The following is a 26,303-nucleotide window of genomic DNA, read 5'->3' on the forward strand; positions in this document are numbered from 1 at the left end:
GTTATTTAGATGATTAGAGTTTATACCCTTTAAATATTGAGTTATTCTACCTAATTCTCGTCTGATATTGTTAATGCGTTTATTTAGTCTTCGTTCCCATTTTGGTAATTCTTTAGCTTTTATATCGTGTGTTCCAATAAAAACTCACTCGCAGTAAGCCATGACTATAGAGATAGATAGACTGGTCATGTCGATTTTAGGATCATTGGAAGTAGTTCATTTGTTACTTACAAATTTTCATCATATTGTGAGTTGTGACAGATAACCTATAAATTTACTTTAGTAGTTCATTTCCATTTCACATCTGGTACTAAGACATACTTCACTTTTGTCATGGCTTGCTGCGAGTGAGTTTTTTGTGGAACACACGATATTATTTGTCTGGTCAATTTCTTTTGAACCATTTAATCTGATAATTGTTAAAGCTCCACTATATATAGTGAAATTTTTTTAATAAACAATTGTCAGTGTCAAAATGAAGTAAAAAATCATACTGTACCACCATAAAATTTGGACATATGGACCAGCTGTATAACAATTTGACACCAAATCATGGTTAAGGTTATGTTCACTTCACTTCCCGTACCTTTCTTCCGTGAATTCATTTTCAAAACAAATTTAATGAGAAATCAGGAGAAACCTTTTCGAATTTGAAATAAACTCTCGCTCGTTAGGACGCAGGCTCAGTTACGTAAAAAAATGTTGACACTCAATGTGACCAATCGTATTATCATGAAAATCACAGTTTGGCTCATACCAACAAGACAACGTTTTGACAATTGTTTATTAAAAAAATTCAACTATATGATACTGTGTAATTTTCTAAAACTTGTGTTATTTACTATAGAAACATTCATTAGTTCGCATTTTTGCCGTGGGACTTTTTACATTATTTTTATAAAAATAAATCATAAAACTAATTCTATCAAATATCGTTTATCCTTTCTACTAATTACTGAAATAATTCAAATTTTCTCTACTAAAATAGAGTTTGTTATTATCCATTCCCTAGATAAAACAGCAAGGTTAGCAAGAGTTAATACTTTCCGGTTTGTCTGGTTGCGAGCTTTGATCTTGTTTTTCGACTTCACGCGTTCACGATTTTTTTTTGGCATTTTGAGACCTGTCCCCAAAACACGTAACTTTTCAGGAGCAACTACTTTCAGCAGTCTTTATCACAACATCGTAAGCTGTTCGTAAAGTGTCTATTGTTGTATGTATTTGAAAGAAACAAAAACGACAGTTTGCGTTTACTACATACACAACTTTATTGGATCTTGTTCACATAAGAAAATCATCTAATCTATGTACAAAAATGACTTACAAATAATAAAATAAATTAGCTTCACTAAATACGACGTATTACAATAGAGCCGGGAACAATTCTGACGCGCTATTGTCCCATACGTCGTCCGCTTCGGCAAAACTTTCGGGCGATCCTAACGATTCGTACCCATAATCTGAACTGGAACTGGAATGTGGGGAAGAACTCCTGACTTCGCACTCCGGAACGGTCAAACGGTTGTCATCTTCTAGAATAACCTCGCCGTCAGTAACATTATTTAAGCAAACGCCATCATCAACAATAATTGTGATACAGTTTGTGCTCTCGTCGTAAGTACCGAAGACGACGTCGGCTTGCTCCGTCTCGGGTACGTCTACATAGGAAGCTAATTTATTTGTATCGATTTCGGTGTTGGTTGCGACAACTTTGGGCAAAATCTCTTTGGGTTTTTTGATTTTGCCAACTTTATTGGTGCTGGTGCGTGCTCGATTGATTTTATGACTTTTCTCTTGTGGCTTTGCGCTGTAATTGTGATGTAGCAACAGATATTCAGAAATATCTTTGATCAGTGGGTCTGGCTTCTCGGTCGTCAACAGGTCACTTCCACCGGATTCCAGCTGTTTTGGTGACGCCCCCACCACTTGTCCTGAACTGTTTTCTTGACAAGCAACTTGTTCCTGCAACGCATCAACATAGGTACGGTGGTTAACGAGGTGATCAATGCGTGATGAAACAACAATTGATTCGGTGTTTCATGTATGACAAGAACAATAGACAAAAAAATGATACGTTCAGTGTGATGTGAGGAATGTATATTGACTGAGTTCTCATGCAAAGCTTTGATTGCTTTCGTGTATTCTAAAACAGTTAAGAGACAAGGACATTTTGTTTGGCTGACTAGCTAATCACCTTGTATCTTCATTTGTTTTTTTGCTTCTATCAATTGTTAAATCATCAAGGTATCTAAAAAATTTGAAAAAAACGTTGTAGCCCATCTCTTGCACAATGTTGTTGTTAAAAGAATGACATGAAGGTGCGTCTTTGAGGGACACTCACTTGAATATCTGCCTTTTCAGCAGCAGCCTCCAGGTCTCTGGCGATATCTTGAAGTAGGCTCTGCGTGAGTTGTTCGAGAGATGAGATGTCCACGTCGCTGTTGAGCTCGTCAAGGAGGTCCGGTAGAGAAGGCAGGCCAATACAATCTTCAACAGGGCCGTTGTCTGCTGTCGCAGAACCGCTGCTGAGTGTGTGACTGTTCCTCGCGGCCGAAGGAGGGACTCAGCTGATCCACTCTCAGTCTCACACACGACAGTCCGGTTCTGGGAGCAGTTGACGCAGGATGTTGACAGTCTCGTACGGAACTCTGCATTCTCGGCGGACAACCTCTCGTTCATCGTCTTCAGTTTTTCGCATTGCTCTAGCAGGTCTTCGTTCTTTGCGAACAACTCCTGGAGGGCCTTCTCCATCTGGTCCATTTTGGCCTTCTTGCGGTCTCTGGATGTCTGGGCGGCTACGCGGTTTTTCAGCTTTCTGAAAAAAAAAAATAATAAAACATTACTATTCAATTAATTAAAGTCCATTCAAAAATTAAAAAACCACCACCTGTTGCTTTAGGTTGGTAAAATTTAAAAAACCCTAGGTAGTTATTTTTTCTTGCAACTATAAATTATGACATTTGATTCAAAATAAAATTCAATTGCTTGGACTTTCATTCAAATTGTTTTATTATTGCTCAGTACGATTCAGTTATTTATTAATTTTTATTAGTTTTGCTCAAAAATGCTCAGAAAAACAAGACACTTAATAAATACTTAACCTCAAAATTAAAATTCTCACCAAATTTTACACTAGACAGCGTTGCCGATAGTAATTATCGAGGAAAATGCGACGTTGGTGGTTTTTTGATTTTTGAATTGACTATACATACAGGCTGGACCATCGTATGGCATTTTTTAAATTTAACCTATTTAAAATGGTCAAAAAAAGATGAAAATTGGAGGAAATGATCTTCAATTTTGATACTACAACATGGCATAATTATTTTTTAGAAAACAAAATTGATGTGAAAATTGATTTTGATAGCATTTTATTATCAAAGTAATAAAACAATCCGGACTTTTTTCTTACAATCTCATCCACAGGGCAATGCCGATTATGATTATACAAAATTTGGCATTTAAATCAGGATAATAACTGAATAAATTTACATTTAACATCTACGAGCAAAGTAGTAGCATATTTATGGTAGTATTTTAAAATGATGGAAATCATCAAACGGTGGTAAAGTTTGATTTACAAGGGTCTCCAATAGCTTACAAATCCAGGACCGCACCGCCGGTTATGATTTACAGCTGGTTGTTTGCGGTAAGTGACCATTGTCAATCAGGAATATGACCCATCGAGGGTCGTCGTCATAAATTACTCACATTTTGGTACCAAAAATTATTACGTCAATTAATTTGAAATCAATGCTTCCTTCATAATTTTTAATATCAGAAATGAGTTCTCTGTGGTATATTCAATCCAGGGAGTCGATAAAAAAAATTAATAATTCTAATTTTTTCATGTTTTAGCGTCCTGACGCCATTTGAAGCGTCTGTTTGAAAAAATAAAAAATCCATGTTGTAGTACTTTCAGTGTAGATCACTGACCGCAAAATTCAAATTTCTAGGATGATTGATTAGAAATATGGTTTATTAAGAAAATGCTATACGATGGTCCACCCTGTATTTTGATGACGTTGGAATTAAGTAGACGTACCAAATAACGTATTACTACACTGACAGGCACAAAAAACGACTCACTTTGAATTTTATTAATATAATTAAGTAATTCATTGTCTAAGAAATTTTTTTGATATCATGTTGTATTGATAAGTGTTATTTAAATTATTTTTGCCAAAGAATATCCGACAAATAAAACATTAAACACAGCAAATAAAATTTTAATGAAAAAAAGTAATTTAAAAAATAATGTATGTTATGAAAAATTGCCAACATTTTTGAATTAGTATCTCGTATTGTCAAATTAAATCTTTTAACACGTAAATCAACCGACAAAAACAACATGGAAGTAGCGCAAATTTTCTAATAAATCTTTAATACCATAATGGAAATAGGTGTCCGTTTCGTGTCACAATATGGCGGTACCCACGAAACTGTGTTGCTATGACACGTCCCTTTTGACAGTAAAACATGTCATACAATAATGGATAATTTAGCGACAAAGAGCAGCAAATAAAGAACGACAGAGACGTAGGCGGGAACACAGAAGCCAAGAAGAAAGGATATCGAAAATGAGCGTAGAATTTTTATATTTTATTGCTTTTAGTGCGTAAGCACGGGCCGTTCCGTTTATTTAAACAAAACAATTCGGTTGCCATGGCGATCATAGCACTCCCGATCATTGAAAATATCCCAATTTAACTATAATAAAGAAAAATAAGCACAAATATAATTTCAAGGTCATTTATGTAAGAAATCATAATGAGTCGTTTTTTGTGCCGGTCAGTGTATTGTATGTAATTAATAAATGTTTTTGTGTTTTCAGTGTCACCAAGCGCAAGAAAAACAACAATGTTAAGGTTAATCCTCAGAATTCTAAATTAAATTTGAGGCTTACGACGAGACTTAACTCTTACGCACTTAAGCAGTTCTAGAAGTCGGATTATATCAAACAATCGATAGTTATTTCAAAAATCACCTTTGCCTTAAGCAATAGGTAATAAAAATCTAAAAGACTGAAACATCTACCAGGTACAAAAGTACCTACCATCAAAGCTACCTATGAAAAAGAAAAGTCAGTGTCTTAACTAAGTTCTTATTTGAAATGTCATTACTGTCATTTAGTGTTTTATTAAGCACCAAACGTTTTATTGTGTGTTTTACAATTTTCAAGAGGTCTTTACTTTGGACCGTAAAAAAAGTATACTCTTAATTTGTGGTGGCCAAGTAACAACACTTTTACATAAAAGTTGCAGGAGTTAAGCTAAGACCTTGAGTTCTTTAGTTTTATTTGGGTAAATTAAATGACATTTTTTATCATACGGCAGAACCTGATTATAAACGACTTCTTCAGAATGTAAAAATGACTTTTCCTTTGTGCTTGTTCCGCTGAAAATGACTACAATTTTCAAATCCTGAGAGACGTCCCACGTTTACAACGATGTAAATCATAGCTTAAATTTGTTTAAAAAAATTAACTGAACTTTATAAAACGGATAGATTCCCAAGTGAAGTATTTGAAAAATAAAATCTATATGAGAAACACATTGTTCATGTTCGTAATTGTAAATAAAAAATGTCACAATGAAAAAAATCTGTGGTTTAAAATTTGGAAGATATGATCAGTTCTCACAAATAAAAAAATTGTATTCCGGATTTTACGTTTTAAAAAATTCACTCTAATAAAACCGAAACATTTTTATTGCCACTATAAATTATTTTATGATTACATTATGTATTGATAATTGGACAATCTCCTTTAGTGATACCAACGTTTTATGAATTTGTACACTTAATACTTTTATTCTGCAGACTTTAGATAAGTTGTTTCGTTGATCGTTGCCATAAATAGGAATAGCGTATTAAAAAATCATGTTGGTACACCTACATAATTTACATTTTCCTTTTTTTTATCACCTCCTTCATAATTCAACGCTTCAATCTCTAACAGCATGTGCTACCAATTGTAAAATTCAACTACCCTAACTACTAGTGTTGGTACAATATGTGTCACTTAATACAATAAATCTAAATTATGTCAAGCGTGTTTCCTTTGAACTGATAAAAATTAAATAAACTGTCAACATTCCAACAAAAACAATGTCAAAATAACATTTGTTCTTTGTTCTAAAAATCACGTTGGTACCCCTACTTAAACGCCAACCATTTTCTTTCCGTTTCTTATCAATTGCGACTTACTTCCTCTGTAATTTTTCCTCCCACGACAGGTGATCCAACCTCCTCTTCTTCGCCCTCACTGGGACATCCATGTTCTGATCGATGTTATAATTACTACTGTCACTCAAATACTTGAGGATCGCCGGAACCGCGCTAGCCATTGTGTTTTTATTCGTCCGACTTAAGAATAATTTGATTTTATCAATTTGGACTTTTGATATGCTACTTTTTATTACCAACAATGCAAATAAACGAAACACCTGTCACCACATCTGTATCTTTACAACTGACTGTCGCGCTGTTGTGTTCGTTTTCTGGAAACGTCTATGTGATTACGTCAATATTGCGTTGTGTTATGTGGTCGTTTGGGATTGGTCGAACGAACCATGGAGAGAGCTCGGCCGACCAATCATAAAATTGATATCCCGTTTGAATAATAGATCGACCAGGGGCTTGACTCATCGGTTGTTTTGTTGGTGATGCAACAAATAGACGAGTAAAGTAATGTTGGTTAAATTATTCGGATTTTTACATCATGTTGTGAGTTTTGTTATCACAATGATAGATTTTTCAGTATTTACAGTTGCGGAAACGGAATTTCGGGCAGCATTTTTATGTCACTTCAACAAAATCTCTGTAAATCACCTTCTACTGTCATTGCACTGAGTGTAATTAAATGTAGGGGAACAACTGATTATTATCAAACGAATTGACCCGTTTCATGAAAACCATAATTAATTATTATTTTATTTATTAATACAGATTAGCAATATTCTATTAATTATTACTAATGAATGTTGTAAAAGAACAAAAACACCTGCTGATTTAAAATATGTTTATCTTAACAAAGTTTACCTACATCGTGGTCCAAATAGTTTCGCTAAATTAAGAATTTTTTATTTTTCGATAGTTTCAAAAAACGTCTTTACACAACACAACATTTTAACTGGAAGCGGAATATGTATTTGCTATAGTTGTACCTAAATTTGCGTGTTGTGGTGATTTAGTACTATGGAACAAAATCAGATTCAAGAGAAATAAATGATCTCGGAGAAAAACGTTGCAGGAAAACACGTCTTTGACATTTTTGGGAGTTTTAGTTAAATCACTTAAATCTGAACCTAACTGAATTAATAAATTTGATGTTGGCAAATTTCAGAATGAGAGAAACATCAAATTAATATTCACTTTTACCGTGCTCAAATTTTTGTCAAATGTAAAGTCCAAGGACGAGAATTACAGATTATAAATTAAACAGTTCGTCGTAGAAACCCGTTTGATCTTGTAATTAAAAAAGTAGCAAAACAAAGTAAAAAAAGAATTGGTAAAAACACAAAAGGTAGGTAAGTAACTCATTAGAAAAGTTTCGTAAATTCAGAATTGCGTGTGCACGTCATTGCAAAGGTCAAACTTTTTAGCGCTTGCATAAAAACATTTCAAACCGGATTCAAGTTTTTAAAATAATTTAAAGTTGTTTCATTTCTTTTCTATTTGTTTTTTTTTTTTGTGGTACAATTGCACAGTCAGAAATTTAGTAATTTTAGTCAAATTAACGAGTGGGCTAAAAATAAGTGGAAATTCTTTGAAAACCAGGCTTCACCGAGAGGTTCCATGAGTATTCGCAAAGGAAAAATTTAACAGGGGAAGGGTAGACAAGAGACAATTCAAATCTTTGTAAGATCACGCATGTAGTTCGTATCTCAAATTCCTTTATTTATTCAATTTATTCGATTTACTGGGCGCAAATCAAATTTCATTTAGTGAAAACTTAAATCATTAAATCAAACAATAAGCAAATAAATATTTATTTATAAGTTTTGTTGGGATCAAACACCACCAAATGTCTTAAGATGACAAAAATTAAAAAATAATTTCTTACAGTAACAACATTTTTGAATTACCTAGATACTGATTCTTTATCAATTTATAAGCGTGCGAAAGATTAATTAATTTTGTTTAGCACTTGATAATTGTAAATGGAACGTAGGCAACGATTTGTGAAATTGGATTTAATATTTTTAATGATCATATTAACAGTACACGCAACTATACCTACGTTTTACCAAGATATTTATATTTTCAAACAAATGTGAAGTTTTATTTTTTTCATTTTTCATATAGCTATCTCTTGTAGAGCGTATTTGAGTAAATGTGATAATCTGAATTTTAAAGAAAAAAAGTCCTGTCTCAAGCGATAATCGAGAAAAGACATCCTAAACTTGACCAATCAGAGTTGAGCACCATCGAGATAGAATGACCGACCGTAATTTTGCGTTGCCGGGGTTTCAAAGTCAAAAGTCCAAGTAAACTTTTTGCTTAACCTGTCCAATTTTTTAGTACCTAGTACTTGACGAGCTTCTGAGATTGGTGAAATTCAAAACTTTATAACTCGGTTATGTGAGGAACATTCATTTGCACAACGTTTGAGTGGTGGGAAACGACGTAGGAGGACGCCCTAAGGGTGTCTGGCCAAAAAAACGCGAAAATTCCACAAGTAACTAAAGTAAACAATTACCAAATTTTCTTTTCCCGCTCAACAGATTCGCTAAAACTATGATTGTACCTACAGTTGGTTGCAACAAAAACGGGCAAAGAAAATTTGGTAATTGTTTACTTTAGTTACTTGTGGAATTGTACAAGAATATTTAAGATATAAATTTTATGATTGTTTCCTACGTAGTCGGATTACACAAAAAGTCGAAAGAGGCTTAACCCGATTGGTTAATTTCAGTCGTTTATCATTTCAATACCCAACGAGCAACGACCCTCTACATTTTTTCTTTGAAATTCAGTTTAATAATCTTCATTCCAAAATAACCTCTTAAAATATTGCACTTGTAGGACAACTTGTTTGTAAAAACTACTTCGCTGCCATTGTAGCTTTTTAAGTTTATTGAAATCCAAAATTCTACACTGTAATATATCATTATCTTTTCGGACCGAATAACCTATTCGTTAGAAACTTTCTGATTTCCCAAAATCGTATTAATACGAAAATTGATAACCGACTATAGTCGACTGCTCCAAGTTCAAATAAAATATTTTTAAAATGGCGACACTTCCGGAAATACCGGAAATCGATGCCGTCTTTGTTTTTTTAAATGGAAAGGTCCCATTTTGATTTCATATTTCGATTATATGTTAAATTTTGAGTTTAGAACGTCCTTCTGTTAACACTTAGGTATCTGTTATCGTGCTTGGCCTATGTAATTTTTTTCGCAAAAAAGCGGGGTTGCAGGGCTTCATTAACAAATTTATAACCCCTGAACCATTGGAAATAAATAATTGATTTTTTCGGCCTCCGTCTAGAAACACTGATGTTTCATGCGTCTAAATCGTCTGGAAACTATGTAGCATTTCCCTGCCTAGGCAAGAAAATCGAAACAGGAATTTTTAAGGAAAGATTTTAGGTTGGCAGCACAAAATGTCAATGTCATGTGGAATTTTTGTACAATTTTTTAAGTGTAAAATATTGATGTCGGGCAAATTTGTATCCTTTATCGCAAGCTATACATTGTGTACAGCAGTAGAGGCCGAGGGGGTACCAAGCGGCGTCTTAGTAATAACAGAGAGGACGACGACGGTTTTGAATATTTGAGGAATTGTCTGCTTTGGTGGTCGTGACTGTCGCTTTTTGGATACTTTATGTTGCCAATGAAAGAAAAATAAATTCCCCATTCGGTAATTTTTTAACAAAAATTATTATATTTTGCTTTAAATAAATTGTCGACCGAAAAAATTTTGTGTATTACACTGCTAGAAAATGTTTTGCAAGTGCTCGCACTAGTGCCGCCGCGGCTGCCGCCTCTGCTTCACAAACCGTGCTTGCACTTGCAAAATAGCATTTTCTAGCCTTGTGATACAAATAACTAATTTTTTACTGAATTCACAAAGATTTGGCCGATTTTTGCGCTATTAGCGACATTTTTTTATGTTTCATACGCCTACTGCAATTTTTCAAAATTGATAAACAAAAATTTCGAAAGCTTTATTTTTTTAAATGGTAACTACCATTTCCGACACTAGATATAAATATGAAATTTAATTGTGTATTCCCATTTCCAGCCGTTGTAGCGTAATTTCAATTTTTTGAATAACATTTCTTTTTTTTTCAAGCAATTGTTTTATTTGAATTCTTATTAAAAAATAGCATTGCAATAAATAGTAGATGACAACAGAATAATAAAAAATAAGCAATTTATCAAAAAATATTTTTCTTCAAACGTCCGTAAAATATGACATTGCACTGCTGCATTGATAATGCTAAAGTGTCACTTCATTGTCATGGCATCTAACGAGCTGACCAACGTCCGTGAAGTTATTATCTCCGCTGAGGAGCGTCCGTGAAGTTATTATTTCCGCTGAGGGCGTCCGTGAAGTTTGAAATTCCTACCTGGTTTCTTAACATGTCTTAAATAATTTATTATAAAGGTTTGAAGAAAAAATAGTTATACAGTGCATTTTTTTTAATTGTTGCCATAGGGAATTGCATGGTAAAACTTATACCCCCTGTTAACTTTTGTTCTGATGAAAATATTCAAACCATTTTGGGAACAAGGTTTGAAGATTTTTTAAACTATCGGACAGAATACAATTCAATATCCTAAACTGTCGAAAAAGTTGTGAAAAAAATATTTTCTAGCGCGCCGGAATGATGGTACGTCGAGCGGCCGCCAGAATAGCGTCCCTGTCGGCTCAACCAGCCAGCACCTGACCATCTCCACTTTTGACTTTTGTCACTTTCATTTAAAAAATAAATAGCGAGATCTCCTCCAAGCTATGATTAAAATAAATAACAAAATAAAATATAAAATCTCTTTTATGTTCCCATATCGTCTACTACGTTTTTGTCAAATTATTTACGTTCATTAATTTCAATTTTGAAGAGTAAAATTAGTAAAATAAAACTGCTTGTCGTTGTTCAAACAATATGCATTACGTAGTCTTATTAATGATCTATTACAAAAATAAAAATTAACACCAAACCTGCAGTGGATCATAAGTTAACAGAGGATATTATTTTTACCATTCAATTATGTAATTCCCTATGGCAACAGTAAAAAAACGCATAAGAGGTCAACCAGAAACTGTGGAGAAATTAAGGGCAAGAATAACTGAAGCTTGTAATTCCATTACAGTGCGACATTTACAAAACACGCGAAGAAATTTTCAAGATCGCGTGGGACATTGTCCAGCAGTCGAAGGAAAACACTTTGAACAATTCCTTTGACAATTTCTGTTAATTTCTTGAGTTACTTGTGCGTTAACGTTTTTACATTTTGTTATTTTTTTTAACAAATAAATGTTTAGATGTTCTGCCATCCAAAAGCCAATTTAATCATAGCCTCGAGGAGATCTCGCTATTTTTTAAATGAAAGTGACAAAAGTCAAAAGTGGAGATGGTCAGGTGCTGGTTGAGCCGACAGGAACGCTATTCTGGCGGCCGCTCGACGTACTATTATTCCGGCGCGCTAGAAAATATTTTTTTCACAACTTTTTAGACAGTTTAGGATATTGAACTGTTATCTATCCGATAGTTTAAAAAATTTTCAAACTTTGTTCCAAAAATGGTTTGAATATTTTCATCAGAACAAAAGTTAACAGGGGGTATAAGTTTTACCATGCAATTCCCTATGGCAACACTTAAAAAAAATGCACTGTATATGTTATTCGGAGCAAAAATGGTTTTATGTGCTTTGGCTGGTAGTTTGGCTGCTGAACGCAGTGTGCTGCACATAAAACTTAATTTTTGCTCCTCATAACATAATGTTTTTTGTTAGTTTGCTTTTTTTATTAATTTTGTTGTTATCCACTGTTTATTGCATGCGATTTTTGAATAAAAATTCAAATACGTAAAAAATCAAATGCACGCTTATGAAATGTCATACAAATATTAACTCTACCCCATTTACACAGTTGCCACATACATTTTCGTACATAGTTGCCATACTTGGCCACAATCATTTTGAATCACCCAATACATAAGACAATTGCTTGATAAAAAAAAAGAATATTTTATTCAAAAAATAGAAATTATGCCAAAACGACTGGGAATAGGTATACACAATGTTAATAAAAGTAGCCTTAAAATTAAATTTTACATTTATATCTATGTCAAAAAGGGTAGTTGCCATTAAAAAAAAATTAAGTTTTCGACATTTTATGATTACCAATTTTGAAAAATTGCAGTAGGCTTATGAAACATAAAAAAATTTCACTAATGGCGCAATTATACTCGTATACTCGTAATTAATTTAAAAAAAAAAAAATTATGAGCAGATATACAGGCTTATGATAAAGTAACGCACAAAATTTAGAAACGTACAGTATTCATTTTTGAAAAAAATGCAAACACACGTCAAAAGTTTTTAGAGTAAATTCTTGCTTTAAAAATTATTATTTAATTTATTGTTCGTATCCCACCTCCACCCGGCGGCACGGCAATTTTGCCGGAGTACATACACTATTACGGATAATACTATCAAGTAATAGTGCAGTGCTTATCAACATAATTACCGGCGTCTCGCCTCCACATTTTGACTTTTTTGTGTTTTATTTTCTGTGTCAATGTTAAGGAATTTCCTCACGATGTGACATGAGTATAATAATATACCTTTTTGAATTTCAACCACCAGTGTGTTCTCTACGTCCAAAATTTTTAAATTTTTAAAAAGAGATTGCGGTACTATTCCTGTTGCTGAAATTATAAATGGTAAAATCGAATTTTTTTCTAAACACCAAAGATTTCTCATAGCAACGGAGAGTTCTAAATATTTATTAATTTTTGTATTATATGTCTGTGTTATATTGTGTGAATTTGGAACAGCTATACCTATCCAAAAGATATGCTTGCTGTTGTTGTTTATTTAAAATAATAATGTCTGGTCTGTTATGCTGAATATGAATGTCAGTTAAAACTGTGCGATCAAAATATAATTTGTAATTGTCATTTTCTAAACAACTTTCTGGTTTATAAATGTAATGTGGTTGTGTATCCTTTAATACATTGAATTTAACTGCTAAACTCATGTGTATAATTTTTGCGAATATATCATGATGTTTTTTATATTCGCTTTGAGCCAAAACGGTGCAAGAAGAAATGATGTGTTCAATTTATTAATTAGTTACCTATTATTAAAATCAAGTTTATTTCGTTCTTTATTAATTTGCTTATTTGCGATGTCAAGTGCGTTCTTAAAGTTAACATAATGTCAAGCGATCTGATTTGGGGATATTTAAAATTTAATTTGAATCAGCCAATCAAATATGCGGATTTCCGACTTGACGAGTTGTTAGCTGACACGATGTTAACTAAACTTTATACAGGTTATTATAAATGATTGTAGTCGAAGCAGGCCATGCCCATGTTATGAAATTTTTGCCGCTTTCATGTGAACTGTCAATTTTTGTCGCTGTCATTGTCATTTTTAGGTAAAAATGTAATGTAATGAGGGTTTTATTTATTTTTTTAAAATTAACGATTGAATCCAAAAATGTTGAGTTGTTTACTTGTTTTGCAACCAATTCTAAAAATGTTGAGTTGTTTTGCACCCAATTTAGCTCCTGTGTGTGAACGGTGTTAGATACTCACTTATTCTTGTTGATGTTTTTTATATGGAGCGGCAACCATAAATTTTACATTCGGTTTTTACGCCTTCTTGGACTACAATCATTTATAACAACACTGTGCAACGGGCCTTGAGGTGGTAAAATTGTGTGAAAATTCCTGAACGTGCATATGCCACGAGGTTGAATAAATTAAACAACTAATAAAAATAATTTTTATTAATTTTTTCTATAATTGATTCAAAAAATTGAAATTCACGCATAGTTATCCGTGCTTGAAGTGGGTCATTTTTTACGTGTATTTTTTTTGCATTGTTAGTAAGATCGAAACCATAGAAACCATACAAAACAGTGTGTGAAATGCGATTTCACGCACACGACTATTTCTGTGTTTCACTTCACGCACTGTTTTTTATTAGTTACCTAGCAACATGGTCACTGCATTGAAACTTCCGAGTTCCTTCAAAAATTTGAATTTTTAATTTCAATTTTTTGAATCAATTATAGAAAAAATATTGTTTATATTTCGTGAGTGAAGATGTTTTTGTGCATTCAAAGGCTTATACTGCCTCGACCTTCGTCTCGGCGTAAAAGACCTTTTCATGCACAAAAAACACTCTCTTCACGCACTTAATATAAAAATAACTATTTATTGAGAAAATGCCTAAATTTGACCTAATTAACTTATAAATTTCATTTTTTGATATTATGATTATGTGGCTTATAAAAATTTACTTGTATTCATAAATGCTTACTTGATCACTTTAACGGATTTACTAGGGAACCTAACACATTTCCAGAGTTTTTGGCCCATGGTATAACATATCTGAAACCAAAAGATTCCGATACTAAAAATCCATCAAAATATAGGCCAATCACATGTTTGCCTACAATTTATAAAATTATGACATCTTGCATTTAAGTAATAATTTACGATCATTGTCAAAAACTAAATATACTTAATGAAGAACAAAAAGGTTGTGTTAAAGAGTGTTTTGGTTGTAAAGAACAACTCATAATAGATACGGTAATAATGGAACAAGCTAGAAAAAATAATAGAAATATTTATATCGCATTCATAGACTACAAAAAAGCCTATGATTCAGTACCACATTCATGGTTAATTAAAATTCTTAAAATTTATAAAATTAATTTGGATTTGATTAACTTTTTATCTCATGTTATGACATTTTGGAGAACTACTTTAAATTTATCAATAAACAATACTAAATTAAAATCCGAGCCTATTCAAATTAAACGGGGAATTTATCAAGGAGATTCTTTAAGTCCTTTATGGTTTTGTCTAGCCATTAATCCTTTGACAAATCTATTAAATAGCACTGGATATGGTTTCAATATTAGAGTTAATAATACCACACTATCCAAATTAAATCACCTTCTTTATATGGATGACATAAAACTTTATGCATCAAAAAAGAATCACATTTTAGGTATCTTTACTAACAATAACTGAAAATTTCTCAAATGATATTGGGATGAGTTTTGGTATTGATAAGTGTAAAATGCAATCAATATGTCGCGGTCATTACGAACATTTAGAATATATACTCGTAACTCAAGAAGGAGAAATCATTAAAAATTTAAATAAAGGAGAATTTTTTAAATATTTAGGTATTAATCAATCAAATCATATTCAACACTCAATTATAAAAGAAAATTTAGAAAAGCAATTTTATTTAAGAATTAAATCTATTTTAAAATCAAAATTAAACGGTCATAATTTAATTAAAGCAGTAAATACATATGCTGTTCCATTACTGACCTATTCTTTCGGTGTTATAAAATGGTCCAAAACTAATTTACAGAACATAAACATTAAAACTAGAGTTCTTTTAACCAAATTTAGTAAACACCATCCTAAATCTGCTATTGAAAGATTTAACTTACCACGCGAAAACGGTGGTATGGGTTTTTCAAATCTAGAAATACAGCTAAAAAATCAAATTGCTTCACTAAAAAATTATTTCCTCAATAGAGCTCGTGATAACACCTTTTTCAATGCTTTGGTTTCAGCCGATAAAGGCTACACACCTTTAAATTTAAGTGATAATATAATTTCAGACATTGTTAAGCCAAATATACCTGACACAATAGCAAATATAAAACAGAAGTCTTTACATGGGAGATACTTTAAAGAACTGGAACAACCAGAAGTTAATATTCAGGCATCTCATGCATGGCTTAAGAAATCAAATATTCACCCTGAGACGGAGGGTTTTATATTTGCAATACAAGATCGTGTTATAAATACAAGAAATTATAAAAAACACATATGCGGTTTACAATCGATAATTGATAAATGTAGGATTTGCGGAACTGAAGGGGAAACAATTGAACACATTATTTCTTCTTGCACCGTTTTGGCTCAAAGCGAATATAAAAAAAGACACGATATATTCGCTAAAATTATACACATGAATTTAGCTGTTAAATTCAATTTATTAAAGGATACACAACCACATTCCATTTATAAACCAGAAAGTTGTTTAGAAAATGATAATTACAAATTATATTTTGGTCGCACAGTTTTAACTGACATTCACATTCAGCATAACAGACCAGACATTATTATTTTAAATAAACAACAAAAGCAAGCATATCTTTTAGATATAGCTGTTCCAAATTCCCATAATATAACACAGACATATAACACAAAAATTAATAAATATTTAGAGCTCTCGGTTGCTATGAGAAATCTTTGGAGTTTAGAAAAAATTTCTATTTTACCACTTATAATATCAGCAACGGGAATAGTACCGCAATCTCTTTTTAAAAATTTAAAAATTCTGGATTTAGCAAACAGATTGGTAGTTGAAATTCAAAAAGGTATATTATTATACTCATGTCATATCGTGAGGAAATTCCTTAACATTGACACAGAACATAATACACAACAAAGTCAAAATGCGGAGGCAAGACGCCGGTAATTATGTTGATAAGCACTGCACTATTACTTGATAGTAATATCCGTAATAGTGTATGTACTCCGGCAAAATTGCCGTGCCGCCGGGTGGAGGTGGGATAGTTGAATAAATTAGATCTGCAAAATATAAAAACGAAATCATATTTTTTAAGGACAATTTTGCCACCGGTAGTAAAAGATGAATCACCCTGTATTGATAATCTAAATTCGTCTGAAGTCTGTTGTTGAACAAGATTTTATCTTGAAAACTGATCATTTTTGTTGCAGTGATGATCAAATGTTCAGTTCGTTAGCAAAACCTAAAACTGACTGATCTTTGCTCTATATTTTTTGGTATTGCAATATTTATTTTCGTACGCTCGATAGACTTGATACTACCACGTTGCCAACAAATATTGATCGTCTGATTGGAACAGTGACCTGCTATAGGTACTATCGCGGCCAAAATACTTTGGTCGTCACTTTTTGACACTTCAAATGTAAATCAAGTATTAATGTCAATATACATGACAATTTCAAATTATTTTTGTCAAAAATATGGCACCTTCAGTTTTTGATAAATATAGAATCGTCTTACTTGCTTCTGAAGGTTGTCTAAACCGCGACCACGTTGATCTTTTGCTTTTGAACCCTGCCTCCGCAGCTGGGATTTACCCCACCCGTATGACACTGATAGATTAAAATAATTTTGACAGTAGTAAAAAATAAGGTTAAACATCCTAAAGTTTGCTTTACAATTGAATGTCATTTATGTCACATTGACGACCAAAGTATTTTGGCCGCGATAGTACATACTTATGTCTACTTCCATTAATCTAAGGTAATTTGTCGCTCAAATTACATAACGAAAATTAAAAAAATATGTATTACAGAAACATGTTTGCAATACTCTTATGTTTTATCAATAAACAATACTGCTCGACTTTCCATCATAATTAATTATACATGTTGAAATCAAAGATCAAAGTATTGGACTGTTGATGGTTGATTGAGGTATCAAGGGAAATAAACAAACATAAAAGAATTAATAGGTTAATATCCAATGAAATGAAGTCATTATAAAAACGTTTTAATTATCCACAAAAGTCACATCCTTTTTAAGTCAAACGTTCGCATAATAAAATTACACATCTGAGAATTAAAATACATTTTGACTTATTAACATACACACTTCCAGCAGTTAGCACTTGATTATTTTTAATTTAAATTAACTGAGATTTCCCTACTATCTGCTGAAAATGTAACTCGTTCGAATAAAAATACCATTGGATAAAATGGACTACCTTAACCTAAGAAATACAATTATCTGTGATTAATTAATTTGATGAAGTTCCATCTCCTGAGGCTTGTGCAGTCTTGTCGCCGTTTGTTTCGTCACCTTCTTCCCCTTCGGAGCTCTCGTTGCTGTCATCCTCTCCTTCCATGTCTGGATCGGGTAAATAATACTGAAGAGTGTTGGCCCAAACGTCGTCTTTGATGATTTCGGCGATTTTGTCGTTGGCTGGATCGTCGTTGTTACTGAACCAACCGAAAAATGATTTGGGTTCTTCGCGCGTGCGCTTCTTGCCTGGCGCCTTCGCGGGAGTCTTCTTCTGCGGTTTGGTCCAGTCAATTTTGGTGCTCTCTGACGCCATTTTGTCTTGTTTGTATGAAATTTCCTTGACGAGAAAGTCATTTTTGAAATATGGATTCTCCCTGAAGTAGAACTTGATGCAGTAGCCTGAATTGTTGTCTGCCATGTCTACTTCCAGCTTACGAAGGTAATGTAAACAATCTTCCTCCTCTTCTGTCAGGATGTTACAGAGGTCCGGGTGACCCGTGAACACGGTGAACCAAAAGTCCGGGATTTTTTCGATAATTTTACTACGTTTGTCGTAACATTCCTGCCGCAGTTTCTTGTACTTTTGATCCATGGCGATGACTTCCTCGTTTTCTTTCTCGTTCAGTTTATCCAGTTCGTTATGACACATTTCCAGCTCTATTATGGCGGAGTCCATATCCGCCTCCTGGGTGGTGTCGTCGACGTTGTTCCCATCTTCGGCAGTTTTTAGTTTCTTTGGAGTGGGTTTATCAGACATTTTTCGACCGAAATTCTACCAGTTCAGCAACACTACACACGCCACCCAACAAAATGGTTGCAGATGAAATGCGTTCGCCTAAAAACGAAGGAAAACACTTTTATGAAACGGCAACTGGCGTATTTAAACTTTTCACTACCTTTATTGTTTGTTTACAACGATTGTTACACTTTAACGGCGTAAATTCGTCGTAACCACCTGACGGTTTATTAGGCGTCGTGAAAAATAACCCGGCTTTTTTTAGGTTATGAAGACGTCACGTGATCGATGCCAACCTGAAACGACTGAAACATTTGAAATAAAAGTGCGGGAAGCAAACTTCATTAAAAATGGGCAAAGATGTCGGTTACAGTTGGCTTAAAAAAAAAACGAGAATTGAAATCTGACCTAATGTGAATTGGAAATTTAATTTGTCAATTTGTGTCCGTTTGACAGTAGTATTTCTGACACATAAGTGCAGTTGTTTAACCTAAACTCTAAAAGGCCGTTCAAACTATAAAAATCTAATAAAATCTGACAGAACTTTTTCTGACAGTTCCCGTTTTTTTTTTTTGACGTCAACCGTACAAGTCGATTTACGTATTATCTTCTGAGAAACAACTTAATAAATTTAAAGATCTTTCTTTAACTCCAGAATCAAACCCTCCTCTTGGTGGGAAAGTGGATAAACTTATTTTTTGTGACTTTGTTGGATATAAAAAATTTATATAATTCCTTATAAAACATTGAAACTTTATAAAAACTCGGGAATAAAAATAACTTTATATACGATCGTGTAAAAAGTAGTCACTTTTTGCACTAAAAATCGTTGTCAAAGTTGACGTTTAGTGCCATAAAACTTTTAGTATAGTTGACTCAAGTTGCAAAAAACCACTTCGCCTTTGCAACAGCACTTTTATAGCATTAGTCATTTGAAATTACTTTAAAACTGTACTTATATGGAAAATATTGAATCCAAACTATGATTTTCTGGTTGTTTTGTGCCTTTATTTGGTTCACAAATACAGTAGAAGCTCGATTATCCGGAACAATGGGGGGTAGACCCATTCCGGATGATCGAAAGAGGTAGGGAAGAGGAGAGAAATGACAGAGAAGATAAATGACACTTATCCCACTCATTTGAGTGGAATAAGGAACTACGTATTATTTGGTCTGGAGTATACCTGGTTGCCTACGTTTAGAAAACACAAATTTACTCCTCAAACTCTTTCAACTATGCAATTCTTTTTTATATTCGCTATTCTCAAACAGCCTTACCTGTTTTATGTCATTTATATCATCATCCTTAAGTAATAAATACATTTGATGTGATTTTCAGGCGGGATGATAGTCCCGTCTTTCATTGAATCATTGCAGGTGAAATTACTCGAATTTTAGCTAATTATAGACAAGTCTTAAAAACAAACCTCTTTGTCGCAGTTTCTTATGAAATATTAAAGAAATTGTGTTGTTTTGAGTGGTCTTGAAAACTAGGTAAAAATGTATGAAAAATTGGTTGAAATAATACTAACCTTGGTGTTTTTAAAGGGTCAAAATTCAAATAAAACGTTTTTTTTTGTTCGACGAGCCCCCCCAAAGGCTCCAAATCACTGAAAATCTATAAAATTAGCTTGACGTTTTGTTTTGACAAGTTGTCAAATTTATCAAAATCCGTTCACACAGGAGAAAATTCTCAAATTCTGACAGTGTCGAACAAAAAAATTTCTTAAAATAAGTATCATTAAAATATTAAATTTAAAAAAAACCTGCACGATTTAGGTTTGAGCCAGAATTGGTATTAATATTAACATAGGTGTCTACTGTCTATTGATTGAAAGAAGGATCATTCATTTGTAAAAATTGATAACACGTTAACCTTTTAGGTTATTTAATCATGGCTTATCAAAAAGAAGTTTTTTATCTCTCAGATTGCTTCTGAAATATGTAACTCAACTCGCACCCACGTTTGCTTGCAAGCTTATTATGCTCATAAGAAGCGAACAGGCAAATTTTATTCCTTTCATTCCTGGACTCCTTTTTAGATGAATAAGTTAACATTTCAATATTACGAAAAATTAGATAAAGTCATAAATATCTAATAAAGTCGGTTGCATGTTGTTTAAAACAAAAATTTTGGTCAGTGCATTCTGCAATTTCATTGTCGTTCTTGACCAGAATTCTTCACAGACACTGTCTTGAGATGCGCCTCGTTCCAACGCTCCAGTTTGTAAGCAAGCTTTGTATTGTATTGTAATTTCTATTCAGATTTGGGTCGTCAACGTCATGAAGAAGATAGAACGAGCTGTATCAGAGGCTTGGTTATCCAAACCTGTCTCATTGTTATTACATATTTGAAAATGATACATTTTCAAAAATATTTCTCATGAACTAGGTAGAGTACAAAACTACCAACCATCGCCAATAAAGTAATAAACTCGTCGATAGTGCTGACATCTAAGCACCTTTAAAATGCGTCCGTGCGCTTCTGGGAATCTGCAGAATAATTTTAATTTTTATGTTATCAGCTGGTTTTGAAGAGGATAGTTCGTGGTGATAAGCAGTTCACTTCAGTGACGATTATCAAAAATATTTTGCTATTTGTTTGACAGAAATGTCAACCATATGTCATTGAAATTAAAAAACAGCGTTAGACACGATGGTATTAGAAAAAGAAATATTTGCCAGATAAACTCGATTATCAAACGCAAATGTAAAAAGACTTTCAATAATATCAGAGATAATATGTGAGCAACTGTCATTGTAGATAGTCACAAAAAGAGGAAACCGATCTAGTCAATATGAATAGTGCTTTGGAACAAATAACTACCCTGATGTACTTGTTGTGTTTTGTGATAATTTCGACAAATTCCAGAACTTCTACGTTGTGGAAACTAAATTCGGACAAGACAAAAGTAGTTGAGGCTAGTTCTTTTCATCAGGTGATGCCCTATCCGGAAGGCCCCAACGGTGTCCAGTTCATCGTCGACGACGACCCCGTTTTCAACATAATCACGTCGACGGTCCATCTGGGACAGTCGTGGGTGAAAGAACGAGTGGAATACTACTGCACCAATTGCCCATCTATGAAAACTGACAAGTAAGTACAAAACGTCACCTGAGAAATTTTACCAAAACTGGACTGTTCCAGAGCTTTCGGGAACACCACCTTGTTCGGGAAGTCCCCAGGGACGGCGTCAGAACCCGACGAAGTCCTGGATTGTGGCAAACCGGTCAATTTCACCTATTACGACAACTTAGTAGGCGTCTTGAACAGGAACAAACACCCGAACGTTCCCGAACCACAAGCGGCTTTAATCTTCACGAAAAAGTCGAAAAAAGAGTTCGACGTCGACGCTCTGGAACGTAGGCTGAAAAAGGCGAAACGAGAGGTAGTCTCTTTTGCTCGTGTGATAGTGTTGTAGAGTGCCCGTTTCAGAAACCGAAGTCGGTTCAGTTGTACAATCAGATCGGGAATTTCTGGCGCATCAAAGGGGACGCCGAAAAGGCAATAGAATGTTTTAGGAGAGCTCTCGCGGTCTCTCCATACAACGCGGAAGTTCTACTTAATCTGGCTCGCGTCCTGTTCGCTCTGCAGTACTTGGACGACGCCATTTTCTTGACTAGGAGGTCGCTGGAAGTGCAGCCGCCCGATAAAGGCGCCTGGCAGCAGTACTTCACTTTGGGGGAAATACTGAAAGCGTACGGACACTACCAAGAAGCCGCGGTTCACATGAAGCACACCCTTCAGCTGAAACCCGGATTCGAACCGGCACAAGCGGCCCTGATAGAGATGCAGGGCACTCCATACTCTACCATCCATATGTATACGCTTATTATTATAATTTGCTTGGTAAATGTCCGTGGAGTAAGTGGCGCGAGATGATCGTGTCGTCTTGCAGGTCTCGGGGGTCCTGTTGGTGATCTTGTCGTCGGTTGACAATCCTGCAGAGAGCGAGTACTCCGAGGTGAAGACCCAGAGACACTTCAACAAAGCTATGGCGATGAGGTCGCTCAGAGGCTTCTCTCAGAAACACTTGCGTTCGAAAAAGATGATCGCCTAAGACGTTTTTTGTTGATTTTGTTTATAGTTTACATGGCTGTTTTAATTGTTTAACAAAAATACTCTCGTTTGTACCTGGACGTTTTGCTCATTTGATTATTGAATAAATTTGAATGATGAAAGTTTATAAAATATGTTTATTTAATGGTGAATTATACAAGCATTCATTAATGATAATAAAAAAACAAGTAGACTGAATGATGGGTAATGATAAAAGTTCACAAAGATATCGTAGAGGCAACTAAGCGGTATTGTGAATTCCCAATCTGAAAATATCATGTTGAACAAAAAAAGAGTTTCCTAAGGGTTTTAACACGAATATCTGGGAAAATGCATGTGGAGGGTCTTCGTCGGCCTGAAACATCGAAAAAAATGTTAGGTTATGTTCGGCGCGGTCAGAACCAGTCGAGTTAACACATGCACGGACTGAATTAGAACGTTTTAGTGAGGAATAGAAATAAACTGATATGATAAAAAGCAAAGTGGCAGCTAGAAAAACAAGAACACGAATACATACTGCCTTTGGACTAAATTGTATCATGTAGTACAAGACGGAAAATATCATGCTGAACAAAAAAACTTCCTTCTATTGGTTTCAAGACGAAAGTTTGAAGATAAGCATGAGGCATATCTTCATCAGTCTATCAACATGATTTACATCTCAATTCCTCAATATTTACTAATAAGCTATTTACCTGTAATCTACCTAAGACATTAATTAGTACTCCACCATCAAACATAGGTTGTGAGTCTACAGCCGTAATTATTCTATTAATCTTTTGAAATGATAAGCTCTAAAAACGAACACAAATTAAAAAAGATCCAACTGTGTTATCTCTACTGACTGTTAATTTTTCCATAATTTTTACAGAGCCTTGAAGTTGGACACCTTCAAACGTCATGAACGAACTTTCGATCTAAAAGGTAATAAATACGAATGAGAGGTTTTTTGCTGTGTGAGTTGCACACTTTTACTCACATTGTACATGTTTGCTAAATTGGCCCTTTGTGTTGGATCGTCGAACAATGCATAGTATTGCTGTACAAATCCTTTACCTATCGCTTCGTATTGTAAATTTAGAGCCATCGTGTAAAACTCGGTTAGTTTTCACAGACTTTGGCGATTTTCGGCCAAAATAGTGTTTAACCCCAAAACGCCAACGGTCTAGGTCGCCCACCCAGTGCTGCCAATATTGTCAATTGTCAATTGTCATTTGCTCGTTGAAGTGAAAATGTGATTAGAGTTACGCGAGTGGGGAGCGTAACGGTAACGGTAGCCAGGACCGCGCCAATTCGGTTGTCACAAAAATTGTCATGATTGTGTTAAATTAATAGCTGTAGAGGTATTTTCATATTTGGTGGCGGAAACAAAAGACTGAGAAATGTCACAAAATTGTATTGTCAGTGTCAAATTTCTCATAAACGCCGTAAAAAGGAATGTCTAGGTAAATTTAAATTTTCGCTAAATCGACTGAAAAAATAAATTCTAAGGAAGCCAATGTTTGTCAGTGGTTCTAAAGGAAAAGTTATTCTCATATAATCAAACGTATTACAAATTATTTCTCTAGTTCGACGATGAATAACTTTCTTATTGCCAATTTGCTGCATTTCTATCGAAATCACGAACGTCTTTGAGAAATTTGACACTGACAATACAAATTTGTGACATTTCTCAGTCTTTTGTTTCCGCCATCAAATATGAAAATATCTCTATTATTGGCTTCGAAATTATCAGTTACCGATTTTAATTAAAAAAAAAGAAAAAGAAAGAAGGAAAATCACAAAAATAAAATTTCATCAAACTTTGTCACATCCCAGTTGTTGTGGAAAGTGTGTTGTATACCATAACCTCCAGTGATTTTGATATCACATTTTCTTGGGAAACATTTCACCGGTTGATAATTAGCGCCCCACACACCAGCGGATTATCCGTACAGATCAGATACCTAGAGATCTGATTTGACAGATCCGGTTCGGACGAGCTAAATCTTTCTACGTATGTCCACTAGGATGTCCACTAACTATAGTACCAAGTACCTACGCGCATCTCATTTTCATGCATGATTCGAGGTATCAAAATCAAATCCGTCCGTTAATGGAGAAAAATCCTACATTTCATGCGGATGTGATCTAGCTCGTGGTATTTTAGGCAAGCTAAAAGATCTGGCTGGCAGTTCCAGTCTTTTAAAAAATAATGTTAACAAAAGGGTGGCTATTGCTTGTGCTGGCATTACAGTCGTGATTTTAGAAACTTTACCCAAAAAAATATTGAGAACAAAAGATTGAGCAGCTCGAATGTTTTGTATTTTTTTGGTCACAAAACCACGATCTGCTTTTCGGAAATAAATTTTGCAGTAGTTTGCAAGCTCATCATAGGCCTGATTTTAAATTTTTTTGTTTGTATACTCTTGGCCTTTATTTTCTACTAGCTGACCCGGCGAACTTCGTACCGCCCCAGAGTCAATAAAATGTTGTGTTAACTTATTAGCTGAATTGAATCAAGTTTTTTTATTAAGATAAAATGAATAATCAAAATGAATTGAAATTTAATGATTTAATGCTTACACATATTTAAATTTAATGCTAAGCACTACGCCCTCTGACGGAGATTATTGATATTCACAACACGTGATGTGCAAATGTGATTAACGATATAGTACCTTAATTAACACCCATGGATTTACGACAATTCATTGATGAGTACTGAAAAATTAAATTTTTTCGGTAAATTCATTTGCAAGAAGTGAGAGTATAATGAGTAGTAGAGCTAATTGCTGTCTCCCGAGTTGTAACTATGCAGTGAATTTTTTATCAATGAACCATAGGAATTGACATGGTGTAAACTTTATTTCATGTCCGAAAAATAATTTTGAAATTAGCAATAGAAACACCATTGACGCGAAATAAAGTTTATACTTTATACCATGTCAATTCCTATGGTTCATTGATAAAAAATTCACTGTATAAAAATAATCCGGAATTAACAATCACCATAAACGGATTGAATATTTTAATGAGTTTGGTTGGGATGCAGTCAACATCTGACTAAAGCATATGCGTGTTTGTTGGAAACATTTTGTAGATGAAGATTTTATTCCACTGGTTTGTTGGTTTAATGGTTTCGACACACTGTCCATTTGTTTTTGTCTGATAGTTTCGAGGTTAGGTATGCCGCACAGCAATAAATGTTCAACCCTAAAACAGCTTCCCCGCGACGTAGCATTACTTGGGGTAGCATTTAAATAATTACAGACAGTTGACGTACTTAAATGCATAATTAGTTGGATACAGGTGCGATGCACTGAATAAGTGAATAAGCCCATTTCTAGCGTTAGCCATGACATAGCAGCGGGTATGTTCCTTCACGGATGTTGGCCTTGTAGGGTCCTTTGATGGAAAAATTGCAAGCGGACAAATCCGGCGAGCGGGCTCCCTACTACAAATTGCCCCTTATTGAGGTGACTCCAGTTCTTCGTCTTGTCGCATTCCC

The 26,303-nt window shown here is 34.1% G+C and overlaps 4 protein-coding genes across 6 annotated transcripts; 1 reads left to right on the forward strand and 3 right to left on the reverse strand.

Moving 5' to 3' along the window:
- Positions 1 to 1,243: 1,243 nt before the first annotated feature.
- Positions 1,244 to 6,506, reverse strand: Xbp1 (X box binding protein 1). Of its 2 annotated transcripts, none has more exons than XM_069041436.1 (3): positions 6,208 to 6,504; positions 2,342 to 2,815; positions 1,244 to 1,962 (listed from the first exon to the last, which is right to left on the reverse strand). In XM_069041436.1, the coding sequence occupies exons 1-3, from the start codon at positions 6,345 to 6,347 to the stop codon at positions 1,875 to 1,877; spliced, it is 702 nt and encodes a 233-aa protein (XP_068897537.1). In that variant the 5' UTR covers positions 6,348 to 6,504; the 3' UTR covers positions 1,244 to 1,874. The 2 variants fall into 2 exon arrangements, with proteins under 2 accessions (XP_068897537.1, XP_068897538.1); XM_069041437.1 differs by lacking the exon at positions 1,244 to 1,962 and adding an exon at positions 1,992 to 2,248 and having other exon boundaries at positions 6,208 to 6,506.
- Positions 6,507 to 17,749: 11,243 nt separating this feature from the next.
- Positions 17,750 to 19,049, reverse strand: LOC138126231 (protein SET-like). Its single transcript, XM_069041954.1, has 2 exons — positions 18,914 to 19,049; positions 17,750 to 18,852 (listed from the first exon to the last, which is right to left on the reverse strand). Exon 2 carries the CDS (start codon positions 18,772 to 18,774, stop codon positions 18,013 to 18,015), a length of 762 nt encoding a protein of 253 aa, XP_068898055.1. The 5' UTR covers positions 18,775 to 18,852; positions 18,914 to 19,049; the 3' UTR covers positions 17,750 to 18,012.
- A 2,142-nt stretch (positions 19,050 to 21,191) lies between these two features.
- On the forward strand, positions 21,192 to 22,945 carry LOC138126131 (uncharacterized). Its single transcript, XM_069041809.1, has 4 exons — positions 21,192 to 21,850; positions 21,902 to 22,142; positions 22,190 to 22,603; positions 22,653 to 22,945. The coding sequence occupies exons 1-4, from the start codon at positions 21,552 to 21,554 to the stop codon at positions 22,812 to 22,814; spliced, it is 1,116 nt and encodes a 371-aa protein (XP_068897910.1). The 5' UTR covers positions 21,192 to 21,551; the 3' UTR covers positions 22,815 to 22,945.
- Positions 22,933 to 24,024, reverse strand: LOC138126132 (probable nuclear transport factor 2). 2 transcript variants are annotated; one of them, XM_069041811.1, is made up of 5 exons: positions 23,793 to 24,024; positions 23,659 to 23,730; positions 23,509 to 23,607; positions 23,331 to 23,454; positions 22,933 to 23,168 (listed from the first exon to the last, which is right to left on the reverse strand). In XM_069041811.1, the coding sequence occupies exons 1-4, from the start codon at positions 23,898 to 23,900 to the stop codon at positions 23,341 to 23,343; spliced, it is 393 nt and encodes a 130-aa protein (XP_068897912.1). In that variant the 5' UTR covers positions 23,901 to 24,024; the 3' UTR covers positions 22,933 to 23,168; positions 23,331 to 23,340. The 2 variants fall into 2 exon arrangements, with proteins under 2 accessions (XP_068897912.1, XP_068897911.1); XM_069041810.1 differs by lacking the exon at positions 23,331 to 23,454 and having other exon boundaries at positions 23,793 to 24,021.
- Positions 24,025 to 26,303: the final 2,279 nt, after the last annotated feature.

Source organism: Tenebrio molitor, chromosome 3 (assembly GCF_963966145.1).
Source record: "Tenebrio molitor chromosome 3, icTenMoli1.1, whole genome shotgun sequence".
Taxonomy (NCBI): Eukaryota; Metazoa; Arthropoda; class Insecta; order Coleoptera; family Tenebrionidae; genus Tenebrio; species Tenebrio molitor.